Below are 16,580 nucleotides of genomic sequence, written 5' to 3' on the forward strand. Positions count from 1 at the left end.
TTTAATGGAATATAATTGCTGTACTTGTTTACGGAACACAATATGATCGTGGGATACATGTATGCAATGGACAATGACCAAATCTGGCTAATTAACGTTTCATCTTCCTAAATATCATCTCTACATTTTATAGAGTATTAGATTCTTATAATGATTTTAGAATCTCTAAAACTGTTATAGACTGTAGCTAATCTACTGAGTGATGCAATATTTTAATGAATTTCTTCCATCTATCCCTTCATCCAACTTCCCAGCCTCTCTTCATAGCCTGGCTTCTCCCAGTGAGTGAGAAGATGTGGTTCCCTTATTCCATTTAGATATTGGGGTCTTCAATTTAAAGAGGAACTTTATCTTGTAAACCCTGAAAGACTAGAGGTTAGGGACAAAATGAGCAGCCTGTAATTTTCCATTTCAAACACTGTCAGGGGCTTAAAACACTCGCTTGAGATCTGAGACACTTCAAAGTAGACTGATCCTTGGAGAATGCGAGGTCCAGTCTTTTCATCTTATAGGGAAGGAAACTGAGGCCCAGCCATAAAAGCCAAGTGATCTTTCTAAATTTAGAATTCCATCATGTGACTCTTTTTTTAAGTATACTTGTGCTTTTCTATAGGTTAGTGCACATGGTTTCCTCTGCGTCCTTCTTGTTTGAGGTCCTAAGCATACTTCAGATATTTGATTATACATCACCTTCTCCAAAAAACAAAACAAAAAAAAAATGTGCCCTTCATCGTCTCAGGATTCCCAAGCAAGCATCTCATGGTACCTGTTTGCAGTATGCAAATGGAAGCTACCATCATTTGCACACATTTGCATCTTGTTCATTGTTCCATCTCCATGTTTTAAGAATCTGACATTCGATATTCTAAAATGAATTATTTTTACTTTTAACCTGCCATGTACCTGTCAATTTTCCCATCAGCCCTCCTCACAAAATCTATTTTCAGATTAGTTTTTAAAAATAAACTGACTCATGCACTTCCTTCTAGAAGTCACTGAAAATCCTGAATGACGATTCTTCCCGGAAGCCCTTATATGTTTACAGGAACAGAATCCTAAGTCATAGGGATGACTCTTCAATGCAGAGAACGTAGCCATAATAGTAAGTCATGGGAGATGTATGTGAGGGAAGGTCCGCTCTCATACCCCTCCCATAAGTCCCACGGTGACCTAATCTTCACTCACACAAAGTACAACTCTTGTTTTTGTTTGTAGAACTCAGAGAACTTGTTTAACTCTGTGAAAAGTAAATTCTTCTTATCTCACATAGCTTAAATGCTGGATCTATCATATAACGTTTCTGGTTTTATTTCAGGGAAGCAATGTTATGGAAGATCAGGATTTGTTGGAAATTGGAATCCTTAACTCTGGTCACAGACAAAGAATTCTACAGGCGATCCAGCTGCTTCCAAAGGTAAGGGATGCTTCACTAGGCTCACCTCATAAATAGCTTCTAATTGACTTATGGCCAAAGCATACAGTGGTATAGGCTTGGGAGTACAGTATTTCTACGTGCTGCTACAGCCCATAACAAAAGTCTTAAGTCCTGCTTTAATCAGACACAAAAGACAACCACAAGCTTCACTTGGTTTTAAACTAACCTGCAAGAATGGCATATAGCAAGCTCTGCAGAGTAGTGGGACAGATTCAGGATATCCTTTCTGCGTGAATCCTAACTCAGGCCTGGTGACGACTTAAAGAAGATGGGATTCATGTTGATTGAGTTCAGAAATGTTCTTGGCTTAAAAGCTTCATGAATGGGGAAAAAAAAACTTTTGTTGGCTATACATCTGACAGGATTAATATCTAGAATATATATTTTAAAACTAAACAAATAAATATACAAACAAACAAAACCCTGAACTCCACCTCTTCAGACCAAACAACCCAATCAATAGATAGGTTAATGGAATACAAAGGTAGTTCCCAGAAGAGGAGAAGTAGATGGCCAACAAGTATGCTAAAAGTGTTGAGCAGCCTTCTTTGCTGTGCTGAATAGTTTTATGTCAGCTCACCACAGGTTAGAGCCTTTGAGGAGGGAACCTCAATTGAGAGATAACGTCGATTAAGAATGTACCCCATCTAAGACAGCCATAAAGAAGATGCAGAGTAAAAGTAGAACAAGATTCCATCTCATCCCATTCTTGGTGGTGAGCATGAAGAAAACAAGCAACAACCAATGCTAACGAGGATGTAGGGGAAATAAAATGTTTATGTGCTGTTGGTAGAGATGTAAATTAGCCCATTCACTGGCCCAAAAGCTCCTCATAAAGCTCCAGATATCATTACCTAATTATAATGACCAAGAGGTGTATTTTTAAGAACTCTGAAGTCGGTATGCTATATAGATTCCTGCATACTGCAGCTATGGAGTCAGCCTAAGTATTCATTAGCATGTGAATCATTTTCTTAGTGTTGAATATAGATGGTATATATGAATGATGGAGTTTTGTTCGCCATAATAAGAAATGAAATCTTGTCATTATATGGAATATATAGTCAACTGAGATCATCGCATTAAGCCAAATTAAATGTAGAAAGAAAAGCATTGCATGTTTTCTTTCATTTGTGGATCCTAGAATTCCTTGTAAACCAATAAAAGAACCTATATCCACACATACATGTGGGCAGCATGAAAACAGAAGGGAAATATTGCAATGGAGAGACCGTCAGAAGGAGCGGTGGGGAGGGGGGGCTAAGGGAAGAGATGGGTGTGGTCAAAGTCCAGGATATTCCTAAAGAATCTGTACAAGAATGGACACTATATGCAATGAGCACACACCAATAAGAATGTTGGGAGTGAAAGAGCTTCATACTTCAAAGAAGCAAGTCCAAGACTTAGCCTCTAGAGTTCCTACCAGGGAACCGCCTAATAACAAAAGACAGAAATCCACTGTGCCCCATCCCATCACCCATTTGAAGTTGATAAGTTGGTTTTCCAGTCTAGACATGATTCGTCATTCTTTGTGGAAACTGTGTAACCTAGCAACGGAGCTGACCTTATGTTTTTAGACAAGGTTTTAAAGGAAGAGGTAGGATGTAAGTACCAGTCTTTCAAGGTAGGTAGGATTTTAATTGGTAAGGGAAGGGAAAGGCACTTCAGGAGGCCAGAAGGAACTGTGTAATTACAGGTGTTACCCAGGCAATCACTTTCTGGAAGCATTTGGGAAATAGTCATTTGGAATCCAGTGGGCTTGGTGGAACCATGGGAATGTTCTTAATGGCCGTGAACAATATGGTTAAAATATTTAGGGCGGTAAATTTTGTGTGCATTTGCCATGGTTTCCAAAATCATCAGAACACAAGAAAATGCAATGTGCTTAAAATAATTGAAAAGTGTGACCTATAGCCAAAGGTGAAGCAGAAAGAGTGGGTTTCTTCTATTTGTACAAGACTAAGTAATTTGATTGTGTTTTGTGGGCATTAGGGAATGCCTCTGAGTAGAATACTCTATTCTGCTCACTTCTGGAAGCAATTTACCATAGGAACTGAAGGAGAGAGGGTTGAAAGTCGAGTCTTCCAGCAGAGAAAAGATGAGGAGAGGAAAGACTGGAGAGCAGGTGAACTGTAATGGGGGCACCTCACTCATGAGCAGTTGCTGGGTCTTCTCCCCTGTTTATCTCTCTTCCTGTCTAGGGAGAGTAGTTTCTCCTCAGACAGAGAAAGATAAATATTAATCACCGTTTCTTAGCAAGTGATCTGATGAAATTTGCCCATTGACAGTGAACTAAGTTTCTGCTGACAGGAAGTTAACACCTTAGCAGATTTGAGGAGAGTCAGGCACTCTGAAGAGCTTAATCATGCAAGTTATTATGTTAAAAAGGAAAGAATGAAAAATGCCTTTAGACTTAATTCTTAGAATAATTCCCAAAGGCATGTTATTTACCTTGCTACTTAACGTATTATTTTCTTAATAAATTTCTCCTTGCCTTAAGCAAGGGCTTGTACAAAGCTGTATACAACACCCAATGCAGTCCTCACCCCTTAAAACAAGTAGGAGCACCTCATGTCAGTGAATGGCTTCTGTGCCATTTTTTAATGTTCAGTCCAGACATGATAAGGAGTCTCAGTTCTCCTAAGAAACTTGGTCTAACCTGGAACCACTTCTTACTACATTAGCAGTTAGAAATCTAATGCAAGCACGCACCCCTTTAGTAAGCCGGCCAATGAATATTCTGTTCTGTTATAATGGTTAGGCTACCCGAACTAATTCTTCATTGATCCTCTCCACCCTGGACCATTCGCTCACCTCCATTTCTCCCTCCTGGTTGCTCTGCACCTCAGCAAATGGAATTTCATGGTGTCTCTCTCCATCAACCCTTTCAAACTATGAAATCAAATCATATCACACCAGGCTGAAGCTCATGAGTGTGATTTTTTCCTAAGCCTTCAGGATTAGAAGGAAGCCCTTACCTTGGCCTACAAAAGACAACAGGATCTGTCCTTTTCCTACTACGTGGTTATATTTATCATTCTCTTCTTCTACACTCCAGCCAATGACTTTCTCTTTGTTATACAGAGTGACAAGCTCATTTCCGCCTTGGGCGCTTTGTTGATCCTTCAAATCCCCATACAATGGTAAGACTTGGACTCAGATACCCACTCCACAGAGGCATTCCCTGCTTGGCGGCCTCCCCTCAGTAGCTATCACTCTCTTTGATAGTGCCTGCTTTATTTGCCCCCATAGCACCTATGGCTATCTGAAGTTTATTGTTTATTTGTTTCTTCATCATTTTCCGTCTTGCCATGAGGTAGCCAGTCCCAGAAGTTCAGGAACCTTGACTTCTATGCTCCTTTCTATAAAACTAACACCTTCACGGTTGCTGTCCCCAAGTAGCTATGCAAGAAATACTTGAGAACATGCAGTAATCTCTGATTTATTTGAGATCTTTGCATCCTTATGCTTGCCCCTATCTGTAGATACTGATGAGAATCTGTACATAAGCATCCTAGCAACAGAAATCACTCAGTGTCTTGAAATTTCTTTGTACTCCATCCCATAAAATGACCATTAAATGAATGAATGAATGAGTCAATCAAAGTTGCCTCATACACCACTCAAATACTTTTAAAACTCAGAATGCTTCAATTTTAAGATAATTCTAGAATCATCCACATATAATTTCATGAGAAATGGGGGTGGGTGGCTTAACCTAGAATTATCTGGAGAATAAGTAAAGTGTTTATTTTTAAGACAGGAGATCATTCTCATTGTAGAAAGCAGTGTTGTAGAAACAGGCAAAATTAAGCTAATGCTCTCAAGAGTCTGGTGAAGAAGTTCTACTGCACTCACACGAATGCATAGAGGATGAACAAGAATGGCCAGATTCATCCTCTACAACACAACAGGCCATTGCAATGCTTCAAATTAATTGATGCTCTGCCTTTTTAGGTAATGAGCCCAATCTTCAGATGGCTAATGGCATGATATTAGTGCTGGAACATTCATCTGCATTCACTGAGGCCTTGCACTGCTAGAATAATTGACAGAATGTCTCTTCATTTTATTCCCACAATTTCGGGCCTTCAGAATGTTTGTGCTCCTCATCTGTCACGAGAAGCGTTTTGTAATCATTCTCTGAGATTCCTTCACAGCATGCTGTACTTGGGATGGGGTGAGGCTGTTCCCGAACACAGACAAGATGGTCTTCAAAGCACAACCCTGATCGCCTTGCTTGTTTCAAATCATGCTTTATTTATGTCCTGTTGATTTAAGTTTTGAAGGAAAATAACTTTCTTGGCAAGATCACTCCTGTAATTTGTCTGTTTTAATATTGAATTATACACCAGTGTAAAGACCCACAAGTTTTTAAACGCCGTTGACATATTCACAGAAAAAGTACACTACATGTATTCTAACCAATCACCTTCAGAATGGTAATCTCGCTGGGTGCTCCTTCTCCCATTAATTTTCCTCTGTCTTTTGTGTTGCATGGCCTCTAGCAATATAGCATGACTATCCATTCTCACACAGCGCCCACTTCTTCCCCCAGTCCCAAATTTATTCGGGTCTAAAAGTTTCCCTAAGCTTTTTAAGATCAAACTTCATCTTCTTCCCTTAATGGAATGGAAACCATGTCAACGTTTCTGTAATACATGTCTTCTCTTATCTACTAGACATGTTTGCACTTTTTCTGTCCCTTAGACACGGGGACATGGGGAAATGATCTGCTCACTTATTTGTAACATATTGCCTTTTATTATTAAGAGCCCATAATAAATAAGAGCCCATAAATAAATCTTTGCATAGAGCTTTAATATGTTTCCCTTTTAAAGGGGCATAGATGTTCTTATCCTTTGATAATAGAACACCTGAAGGTCAGATATTCAAAGGACTTTCATTTTATGAAGGTTTTGAGTGCTTTGTGTCAAGGCCAACATTATATCTTCTTAATATCTCTCATCCTGAGGTGAAAATGTACCCAATCAAACCCATGCCCGTCATGCCCTGGTTTTCCCTGTCTCCCTATTTCATTGGCTAATGCTTCCCATTTTGCTGTGAGTTACTCAGCAGCACTCTGCAAATAACATCCATCCCATAATTTCCTTGGGTCTAACTCAGTTCTGGGCTGTACCACCCAGGCTATGTATGCTTCAGGCTACCAACAGCCACCAGAAGAGTCACCGAGCCTCTTTCTACCCTCACCTCAACTGCCTTCAGTAGCTCTGATCTGATGATACTCTGTTGACATTCTGCTCTTTGACTCTACTTCCTAGAATTCCGCTCTGCTCCTCCTTTGCCTACTCTATCCTATAACTCAGATTCAAAACTCTCTGATAGCCAGCGTGTGTCATGACCACGGAACTCTTGACCATAATACAGTTTCCTACACTCACTGTTTGCCTGGTAAAGATGATGTTACTTCATCTTTACCACATAATGAAAACCCAAATTCAAGTTACCCATCCTATCTGAATCTACTTTATTCACCGTCTGTTGTAGCGACAGAGTTTCAATTGTTTATTTTGCTGAATGGTACTGTCTTAGTTCAGGTTTTATTGCTGTGAAGAAACACCGTGATCACAGCAACTCTTATAAAGGAAAACATGTAACTGGGGCTGGCTTGCAGATTCGGAGGTTTAGTCCATTATGGTCATGGTGGGAAACACATGGCACACAGGCAGACATGGTGCTGGAGAGGTAGCTGAGAGTTCTACATCTAGATAGGCAGGCAGCAAGAAGAGAGAGTGACGCTGGGCCTGGCTTGAGCTTCTGAAACCTCAAAGCCCACCTCCCAGTGACAGGCTTCCTCCAACAAGGTCACACTACCTCAACGGGGCCACACCTCCAAAATGCTGCTTCCTATGAATCCGTAGTGGCCGTTTTCATTCCAACCACCACATTCCACTCCCTGGACCCCATGGGCTTGTAGCCAAATCATAATGCAAAATGCATTTATTCCAACTCCAAAATGTCCCCATGGCCTAAAACAGTCCCAACCCTGTTTAAAAGTTCAAAGTCCTTCAGAGACTCTTGAATCTCTTAATGGCAGTCTCTTCACTGTAACACCTGTTAACATCAAGTTTATAAGGCAGATTGCATAATTCCAACATACAATGGCAGAGAATATACATTGCCACTCTAAAAGGGAGGGAAGGGAGCGTTGTGAGGAAATACTGACTGAAACAAACCCCCAAATCCAGATGAACAAATGCCAAACTCTTCATCTCCATGTCTGATGTCAAAGTTTTGTCTATATCTCCAACCCTTTTCATCTTAGATTGTCTGCAACACACTTCTTCATTTTGGGCTGTTTACACTTCCTCTTATCAGCTTTCCTTAGCAGGTATTACACAACTTTGGCATGTTCAACATCTTTGGATCTCCAAGGCAATCCAGGCTTCACCTTCACACAATGGTTTTCTAGGCCTCCATGCATGACACAGGTCAGCCCTCAGCAGCTTCCTTACTCATGGAGGAAGATTCCATAACCCCTTTCTTGTATCCTTGACTCTAAAGCCAGTACTGCATGGCCAAAGCTGCCAAATTCTGCTGCTTGTTAGGGCTGAAATGTGGCCCCTTGTTCAATTGCGTTTCTGTTTTCTATGATTTACTAAAAGTTTGGCTGGCCTTGAACTCCCTCTGTAGACCAGCCTGCCCTCAGACTCAGAGATCCACCTGCCTCTGTCTCTCAAGTGCTTCGATTAAAGCTATACAGCACCACACATGGCCCTAAGCCTTTCTTTAATTCCTTTTCACAAATTGGAAAATTAGCTGCATGGGGTCTTACTCCGAGACTACCACTCCCTTCATTCCATTTAGCACCAGGCTTCTCTTTAATCTATTTAATCTTCCTAATGCCCCTTTCCCTTCAAACTGTACGTTCTTTATTTTTCCCTGTGCGACTTGCTTCTTTTTATTATAGATATCCATAAGACTGGCCACTAATAACAATGTAACACAGTCAGTTAACATTGGGCTGTTTTGAAATCTCTGCAAATTCAACCCAAAAAACTCTCTTCAATTTAGCTTCAGGCAGACTTTTCAGAGAAAAATGCAACCACATTCTTTACCAAAATCTCACAAGAATAATCTCTAGGCTGCATACTAATATTCTTCTCCTTTGAAATCTCTTGAGCCAGACCCCCCCCCCCCGCCACAGTTCAAAACACCCTCAGTACCACTGTCTCCCATGTTCCTACAAGGATGACCCATTAAGCCCCACTTAAAGTGTCCAATTACTTTTTTAGTCTGAAGTTCCAAAGTGTTTGATATTCTTCCAAAGAAATAAATGGTCCAGCTTAACACATCAGTACCCCACTCCCGGTACCAACTTCTTTCTTAGTCAACGTTCTATTGCTGTAAAAAGACACCATGGCCACAGCAACTCTCATAAGGGAAACATTTAATTGGGACTGGCTTACAGTTTCCGAGGTTTAGTCCATTATCATCATGACAGGAGCATGGCAGTGTGCGCGCAAACAGGGTGCTAGAGAAGGAGCTGAGAGTTCTACATCTAAATTGGCAGGCAGGAGAAGGCAAGGAGATACTGGGCCTGGATTGAACTTCTGAAACCTCAAAGCCCACCTCCAGTGACACAATTCCTCCCACAAGGCCACACCTCCAATAATGTCACTCTGTATTGTCTATGGGGAAGGAGACATTTTCATTTAAACTACCACAGATCCCAAACACCTTTGATTGAATTAAGTCACTTCCTTTTTTAGCCTCACCGTAAGACTTAGTTCAAAAGATAAAACTATCCCTATTTCAAGAGAAAAATAAGATTCTATATAGCTACATAACAAATTTCCCACCAAGTACCAAATTGCAACTTCTGTTGGGCAGGGATCCCAGTGTCACGTGACTGGATCTCCCATCCTAAGATATCTCCCAGGGATACAGTCATCTCTAGGCTAAGCTGGGAAGCGTGCGCTTTCTAACTTCACACATGTGCTTATAGGAGGGGTTTAGCTCTTACAGGGGTGGAGCATATGGTATCTATGGGTATGGACCAAACCTTCCTTAATTCCTTTGTATAGGCCCCTCTATAGAGCATCTCACACAGGGAGTAGAGCAGGCAAGATGGAACTCACAGTCACCTTAAATAATCACAAAAGTGGCATCCCATCCTTTTCCCATATTCTCTCCATCAGGAGCCAGTCACCAGAAAATGCTCTTAAGACACTGATAGAAAGCGAACATGGTTTTTTTCCCCAAAAGTTGTATTTATGGGCTTGTTGATTTATATTTATTGAACCATTGAGCTTCAGACTGCAAAGTCAATGTATGCAAATCTACATTGAACTTCTGGGTTGCAGTAATTCTGGTTGCATATAGCGCATGCCCATGTGGATGGTAATGCCCCATCACCATCCACATGAGCATAAGCTATATGTCTCATATTCTTCATGAATATGGTTTCCAAATCACCTAATGTGAATACAATGATAGTCTGAGGGAATTAAAAATGACTTTCCTTGCTGTTGATGCTGGGTTTTTCCATTTTCACCCCAGAGATAATAGGCAGGAGAACTGGACCAAAAACTACATCATTATAAAGTATGTCTAGGAGAAATGGATTTCTAAGACACCTCCCAGCCCCTCTGTCCTCAGTCTAAACCTCCTTGTGTGGACGTTGCCCTCTCCTGTTTCTCCCAGGGAAACATGGTCAAGCTCTATTAGGACTTAAAGCTGTTAGAAACAAAGATATATTTCTGGAAAGATAGTGAAGCTAGACAGTTAAAAGACATCCTGAACTGATAGTTGAGAAAATCAATAAGAGTGAGACCCTACCTGTGAACAGCAAGGGAGATATCCAAGAGTCTGGGCTCAAAGCCCTTTAAGGACAAGACGACGCAGTCTGGTGGGAGCCATGGCAAGAAACCAAAATAAAGCACGTTGCTACACCAGGCATCACAGGAGGAAGAGGGGACTCTTCCTGTGGTGAGATCACCCATTGTTTGAGGAGTGGGATGGAGAATTGCAGAAGCAGTGTTGTCTCATATAAGCTTTGCCACCACCATGCCCCTACCCTTGAAGATTCTAGCTTCTTCAAGGACTTAAAGTCTCAAATGTTTCTTAGCGGTGATCTCGATGGCTCAAACAGACAAGTATCAGCTTTAGGGAAAAGCATTGAACCAGTGTAATTCCTTTAAAAGTCTGGAAAGGCAGGCTCGGCTTTATTCGCCTGTCACTTAGAAAAATGACAGAAACGTGTTCCTATTTCTTCTACGATTTTTCAGAAGAGCGATGACAAGCCACAGGCCATGGGCACAGACAACCCCGTGGTACCTTTTGACGGTGCTACTTTTCCTCCTCCCTTCCCATCACCCGTTCTCCACGTGCCCCATCTTTCTACTTATATCTCCCCTCCCCCTATCCTCCTGTTGCTGTCCTCATCTTTGTGACACCTGGATTGGCCTGAGCATCAATTAAAAAGACACCATAAAATAGAATCTCTCCTATGAGCATATATATCACTTTAGTGGGGGGAGGGGCAGGGGGCCTAACCTAAAGAAGATGCACAGGGCTCAGGTCTGAGTTCACAGAGCATTCTACTTTCTGCATTTTGTTGCCTTTGGTGTGGCAGGGTCTATGTGGCTCTATGCAGTGTTAAAAATTGCTTTATTGTTCTAGAACAAGCAAGTATGCCGCTCCCTCATACCAGGGCTTGGCAAACTTTTTCTTGTAAAAAATCAGACTAGATTTTACTAGCCATATATCTTTCTTTGCAGCCATTCAATTCTGTTACAGAGTAAAAACAGCCCCCAGAAAGCAAGAGAGAGAGAGAGAGAGAGAGAGAGAGAGAGAGAGAGAGAGAGAGAGTGTGTGTTTTAATAAAACTTTAATGACAAGAATAGGCAATAGGCCAGATTTGACTTGTGAAACATAGTTTACATACAGCTAACTTATTAGCAATAATTCTTAATCTAGATGGCTTTCCTATGCATCTAGGAACCTTTCAGTTGGGACAGAAATGCTGCCTACTTTGTCAGACTAATAGAAGACCCCAGGATGGCCCAGCAGCCTCTAGGCATCATCCCCAAAACTGTGTGATAAAGTCATTTTGTAGTGATTGATAGGAATGACACTGGTTGTATATATCTGTTGGGAAAGATTCACTTTTATGGCCATCTTTTTGGGAACACTTGAGAGCCCCACACTTACCAGTCAATAAATAGATGTTTATTAAGTCCCTTCATAAGATCTGACCTGGGGCTACCCCTCTCACACAGTTCCCTCACATCGCTCTACCTCTCACACACAGGGGAACAAAAGAACTCCAAAGCCTCCAGCCTTGGTGTTTGCTAGTTTCTTTCACCTCCTCTCTTTCACATAGACACTCTGAAGAACTTGGGGGTTCACACTCTCCTCTTCCTGCCCATAATATCCCTTGACACCTTCACCACACCCCACCAGAGTTTCTGCTATCTCCTACACATGAGTGACCAACAAACCTCTGCCTCTGAATTTATAGATCTATCCTCCCAGGAAACCCACGTAAGACATCCAATTAACATGTCCAAAGAGAACCCCCGTGTTCAAACAGAAGTGGCCTGCATCTTGTTTAACTTAGCATTGTTCATTGTACAAAAATCTAAGAGGGTCCCTGCACACCAGATCTTTTCTTTAGCACAGGCTTATGATACAGAACAACGTGAAAATAACCCATAGCTCTTGACTTCACCAAAAAATGTATTTTATTAAGATAAGTAGTATATGTATACATAGTCATACATATGTTTTCAATTCACATCCCTTTATAATATGCCATGGATAATATATGTAGTGTATTATATATATATATATATATATTGTAGTGTATCAGTGACATGTTTTATTACTTTACACATACAATGATATGCTTTATTATGTTATATAGTATATTACATATATACCCATGCATAATATGTGATATGTTGTAGTGTCTATTAAAAAACAACTCAATGGATAGGCACAGAACACTGGGAATACACAAAGAAAAAGCAGCCAATTTGCTGTAAGGCTGTTAAAAATCAGTCTTTGCTCAGGAAAAGGAGTTGGTGCCATTGGAGACTAGGGAAGGGAGAAAGAATGATTGCCTTTAAGGTCAAAGGCTTATATAATTTGATGTCTATAAATTTTGAAGTAGCAGCAAGCCACTGAGTTCCTTCTCGTCATTCCTTAGCCTGGCACGCCGCATAAGCTGGGGAATGAACTGCTGCCGGTGTAGAAATCAGAAGTGCCAGGTGGTTTAGCGCTTGACGCTGACTGCTCATTTATACACAGAAGAAGAAGAAGGTCCGCTGTCCCAGCCTTTTCTCTGTGTGCTTAGGGTCGCTTCAGCCATGTGTCCCATCTTGCTGTTCTCTAACCATGCCCCAAAGCGGGAGAGCTAGGAGACTGGAAGGTCACCCTGGGTTTTCTGTGGAACGTCAGGCCTAGAAATGGGTCACTCACATTAGACCACGTTGGACTCCCCTGGACTCAAGTTCATGCCACTCGCTGAACTGCAGAGTAGAATGAGAAGCATAAACTCACTGTGCTAGAGAAGATGACAGAATTCTTGAGACTCAAGCCATTCTGTGCCCCAAACACCGTTTCTTCTCTGCCCGTCAGCTGCCGCGACTTCATTTCATTCCCAGGGACAAATTTCTTTAAGACACGACTCAGGACATGGGCCATTCGACCTCTCTGGGGTACCACTGTATCCTACTGGCTAGTTTGTCGCTGTCACTCAAAACCAACATCTCTGCTGTGCTGTCCTCATTATAAGCATGGACCGTCCAGTACTGGACCATAATAAAGCTCGCTCCCTGATTACTACACTGAGGGAAGCCGCCGCACAATAGAGTAGATTAGAGATCCATCCTGAATGGGGAAGGAAGATGCTTTTAAAGATATTTCCTGACACAGTGCCTTTTCTTTCCAGTGCTTTACAAATCAGCAGGGCCGCTCCTTTGTGAGCAAATTACCCTTAAGGGTGGTAGCCTTAACTTCCTAGAGACTTCCTCTCTCATCATTCACACCTTCTGTTTGTAGGTGAAGATCAAGAAGTAGTTGGTTATTTAGGAATATTTAGGAGAAGCAATGACCCGAGCTCCCTAAAATCCCTTCTTTCTCTTTGCAATGACAAATCTCACTATTTGCAGAGTGCAAAAATAACCACAGCAGTTGGGGTCAATAGATGTTTAAAGAACTGTTAGCTGTGAGGAGGATAATACACCTGTTTTGTAGTGGTGGTTGGTTGGTTGGTTGGTTGGTTGATTGGTTTGTTTTAGTTTGTTTTTTGCCCAAAATTTTTGTGCAGTCAGAAAGAAAAATGGCTGCTACATTCTTGGGGGTGAGGGGGTGAGCCTAAAAGTGGGGCTAGTGCTATTCGCCAGCAGCTGTCTACCTTCAACTTGGAGCTGTTCACCTCTGTTAGCTAAGGAGCACTGAGCACCTTGGACGTAGGCTGTAGGCACCAGTGAGGATAAAAGGGATGTAGTTGTCTGAGCAATTTGTCTGTTTTGTATATATTTTCAAGGAACAATCACAGTTTTGACTGTTTCTAAATATCCTGCTTGACCTATTACCTGTGTCCTTTCCCTGAAAAGGGAACCAGAAGTAAATTCTAGCCCCTCGCACTTGTGACCTTGTGGGTGAATACTGTGCTATTTAACAGGCCCGGGGCTGGGGCATGAGTGGGAGTGGGAGAAACAGAAAGGGGGACAAGACAGGAAAGAAGCCAAAGATGAAAGTCAGAACAAGAGTGTTTCTAATATCGGCCTTCATCTTAGGATTCAAAAGGCAGCTTCCGAGGCTTGCACAGACCTCTCAACTCTATTCTTGAGGCTGGGCAGGAAAGACTATGGCAGGGATCCAAAAGACCTGAAAAGGCAGCAAAGAGACAGCTGGGAGAATGAGGGCTCACGTAGGTCAGGTCAACTGTCCAGCAGCCTCCAGGGTCTTGCTTATCCTCAGAGGCAGCCATAGAGATGACGTCACTGACAACAGACATCACTTCCAGGAAAGAAAGCCTCACAGAAGAGAGAGAAGTGAGTAAATTAATCTCATTCATTTCTTCTTTGCTCTGGACAGAGAAGAAGGGAGAAATGAATGAGATGGAAGGGAATTCTCCAGAAGAGAGTGGGACCCATCTTCACAGCATTAAACCCCACGGAGATGGCATTTTGATAGGATTAAACCAGAGAGCAGTATACAGTAATGGTAGGGAATGTGGCCGGATTCCAAGTCTGAGTCTTGGCTGTGCTGTGTCTAATTGTACAACCATGGGCAAGTTTCTAAAACTTTCCTCTGCCTGTTTTCACCTATAAATGGAGGCAATGCTTTTCTTACCCTGTAGGCATGTTGTGCCAATTAAGTGACTCCGTAGTGTAAGTGAGTCACTTAAATGGAGCTTGGGTTAGTGAATGTACTCTATTTCTATCTACTACCTGTATTTTTTTTAAAGGTTGAAGGTGAACGGAGAAATGTGTGAGATTCCTTGCCGCATTAATGATTCTTAAAATTACTACTCTTGGGCATAAGCAGTAAATAAAACTGCCCGAGTTATTTATTCATAGAATAGATACTTAGGAGCCGCCTGCCACATGATAGGTGCTATCTAGCTTTTGAGAATTTGGAAGGAAACAAGTCCTTACAAGGTCATTGTCCTCGTGCAGATTATACTACGCCTATAAAAGGCAACAAACACATAGAATTCGGGGTAAAGACATATGAAACTAGGAGAGTAGCCAGGGAAGGATGGGGGTATACGAATGCTTTGTAGACAGATAAACTGAGCCTCAACCAAAACCATTTAACTGAGGTCCTTAGCAACCTCCCCATATGGTCTAAGTACTGTCCTTCAAATCAAGGGATGCTAAGAGGGGCACTGAGGTGAGTAAGCTAAATAACCCACTTACAGCGTCTTAAGGAACTTGCAGTTTTGCAGGGGCTCAAAAACATGAACACCCGTGGTCTTTCGCCAAACGCAATTTGATCCCAGTCTAGCCGCCTACCACTTACATCACCTTCGGCAAGTTACTTACGTCCTCTAATCCTCAATTTCTGTTCCTTAAATGAATAGAGTGGCAGGAAGCACTGTGCCACGTCGTGGTTGAGTTGCACAGCTCACAGTGCAGATGAAGGACCTGGTACTTAGACCCAGTCGATATTAGAGGCCCCCTGCTAGTGTTCAATGGCTTTCCAATGGCACTCTTCCACAGGACAGATGTAACCCAAGGGGATGCCTTTGCAGACATCAGAGTGTCGGACTGGCACATCACAGTGACGGGGAAAGCTTAAAGTTCTCTCGCTAGTCGATTCTGATTACTCACTATCTGGAAAGGAAAGGAAGAAAATCGCAAATTCCCTTGTCATCGTCCGCTAACTTAAGCGTGTTGGAATACGTTTGGGGTGATTGCCTCACCCGTCAGAAGGAGGAAAGACAGGGTTTAAAGCTATAACTAGAGCCTCCCTGTATGACTAAACGAACTAGCACGATGCCGAGAGAGCTGCATGCCTCTATGTTTCGGAGGTGATGCAACTTGCCCCGATAGGACAAGACCAAGAGAGCCAAGAGAATCACTTTAAGAGCAAAGGTTTAACGTATGCGGCATGGAAGGAAATAGAAGGAGCTGAGTTAAACCTTGACACTGTGGCTCTGAGCATGAACAATGACATTTGATGCCATAGAAACGCACAAGGATGTGAATTTACTCTAAAGCTATACCAGTTTGCATAAGCCATTTTCAAGCCACTGATGCCTAACCGTATGCGTTTCCTCGACGGTTGAATACAGTTTGATGATATTCTTTTTTTTTTTTTTTTCGGAGCTGGGGACCGAACCCAGGGCCTTGTGCTTGCTAGGCAAGCGCTCTACCACTGAGCTAAATCCCCAACCCCGATATTCTTATTTTTAATCCATAGCATTCATGTGAGATGGATGCTCTGTGGGGCTGCAAATGCTTTAGGCATGCGCATGGGTCTTAGAATACAGTGCAAGGGAGAAAACACAAAAAGGACGGACGGAAGCAAAATCACAGTCTTTGGATTCTGCCTGGAAGGTTGGGGTGAGGCCTCTCCTCCTGGGGATTAGGAGAGGGTTTCTGGAGGAGGAAGTGGATGATTCAAACTGCTATTCCTGTGTACCTTGAGAGCATCGTTGTTG

At 42.1% G+C, this 16,580-nt stretch overlaps 1 protein-coding gene across 15 annotated transcripts in view; it reads left to right on the forward strand.

Annotated features, from left to right (window-relative positions):
- The window catches only part of Anks1b (ankyrin repeat and sterile alpha motif domain containing 1B), a 1,165,904-nt gene that overhangs the window by 832,301 nt on the left and 317,023 nt on the right, over positions 1–16,580 (forward strand). For all 15 annotated transcript variants that reach the window (NM_001414940.1, NM_001271371.3, XM_063263442.1 and 12 more), the window contains one exon: positions 1,316–1,414. In NM_001414940.1, the coding sequence (NP_001401869.1) occupies positions 1,316–1,414 (99 nt within the window). The remainder of the gene's footprint in view (positions 1–1,315; positions 1,415–16,580) is intronic.

The sequence above is a fragment of the Rattus norvegicus genome, chromosome 7 (genome assembly GCF_036323735.1).
Source record: "Rattus norvegicus strain BN/NHsdMcwi chromosome 7, GRCr8, whole genome shotgun sequence".
Lineage (NCBI taxonomy): Eukaryota > Metazoa > Chordata > Mammalia > Rodentia > Muridae > Rattus > Rattus norvegicus.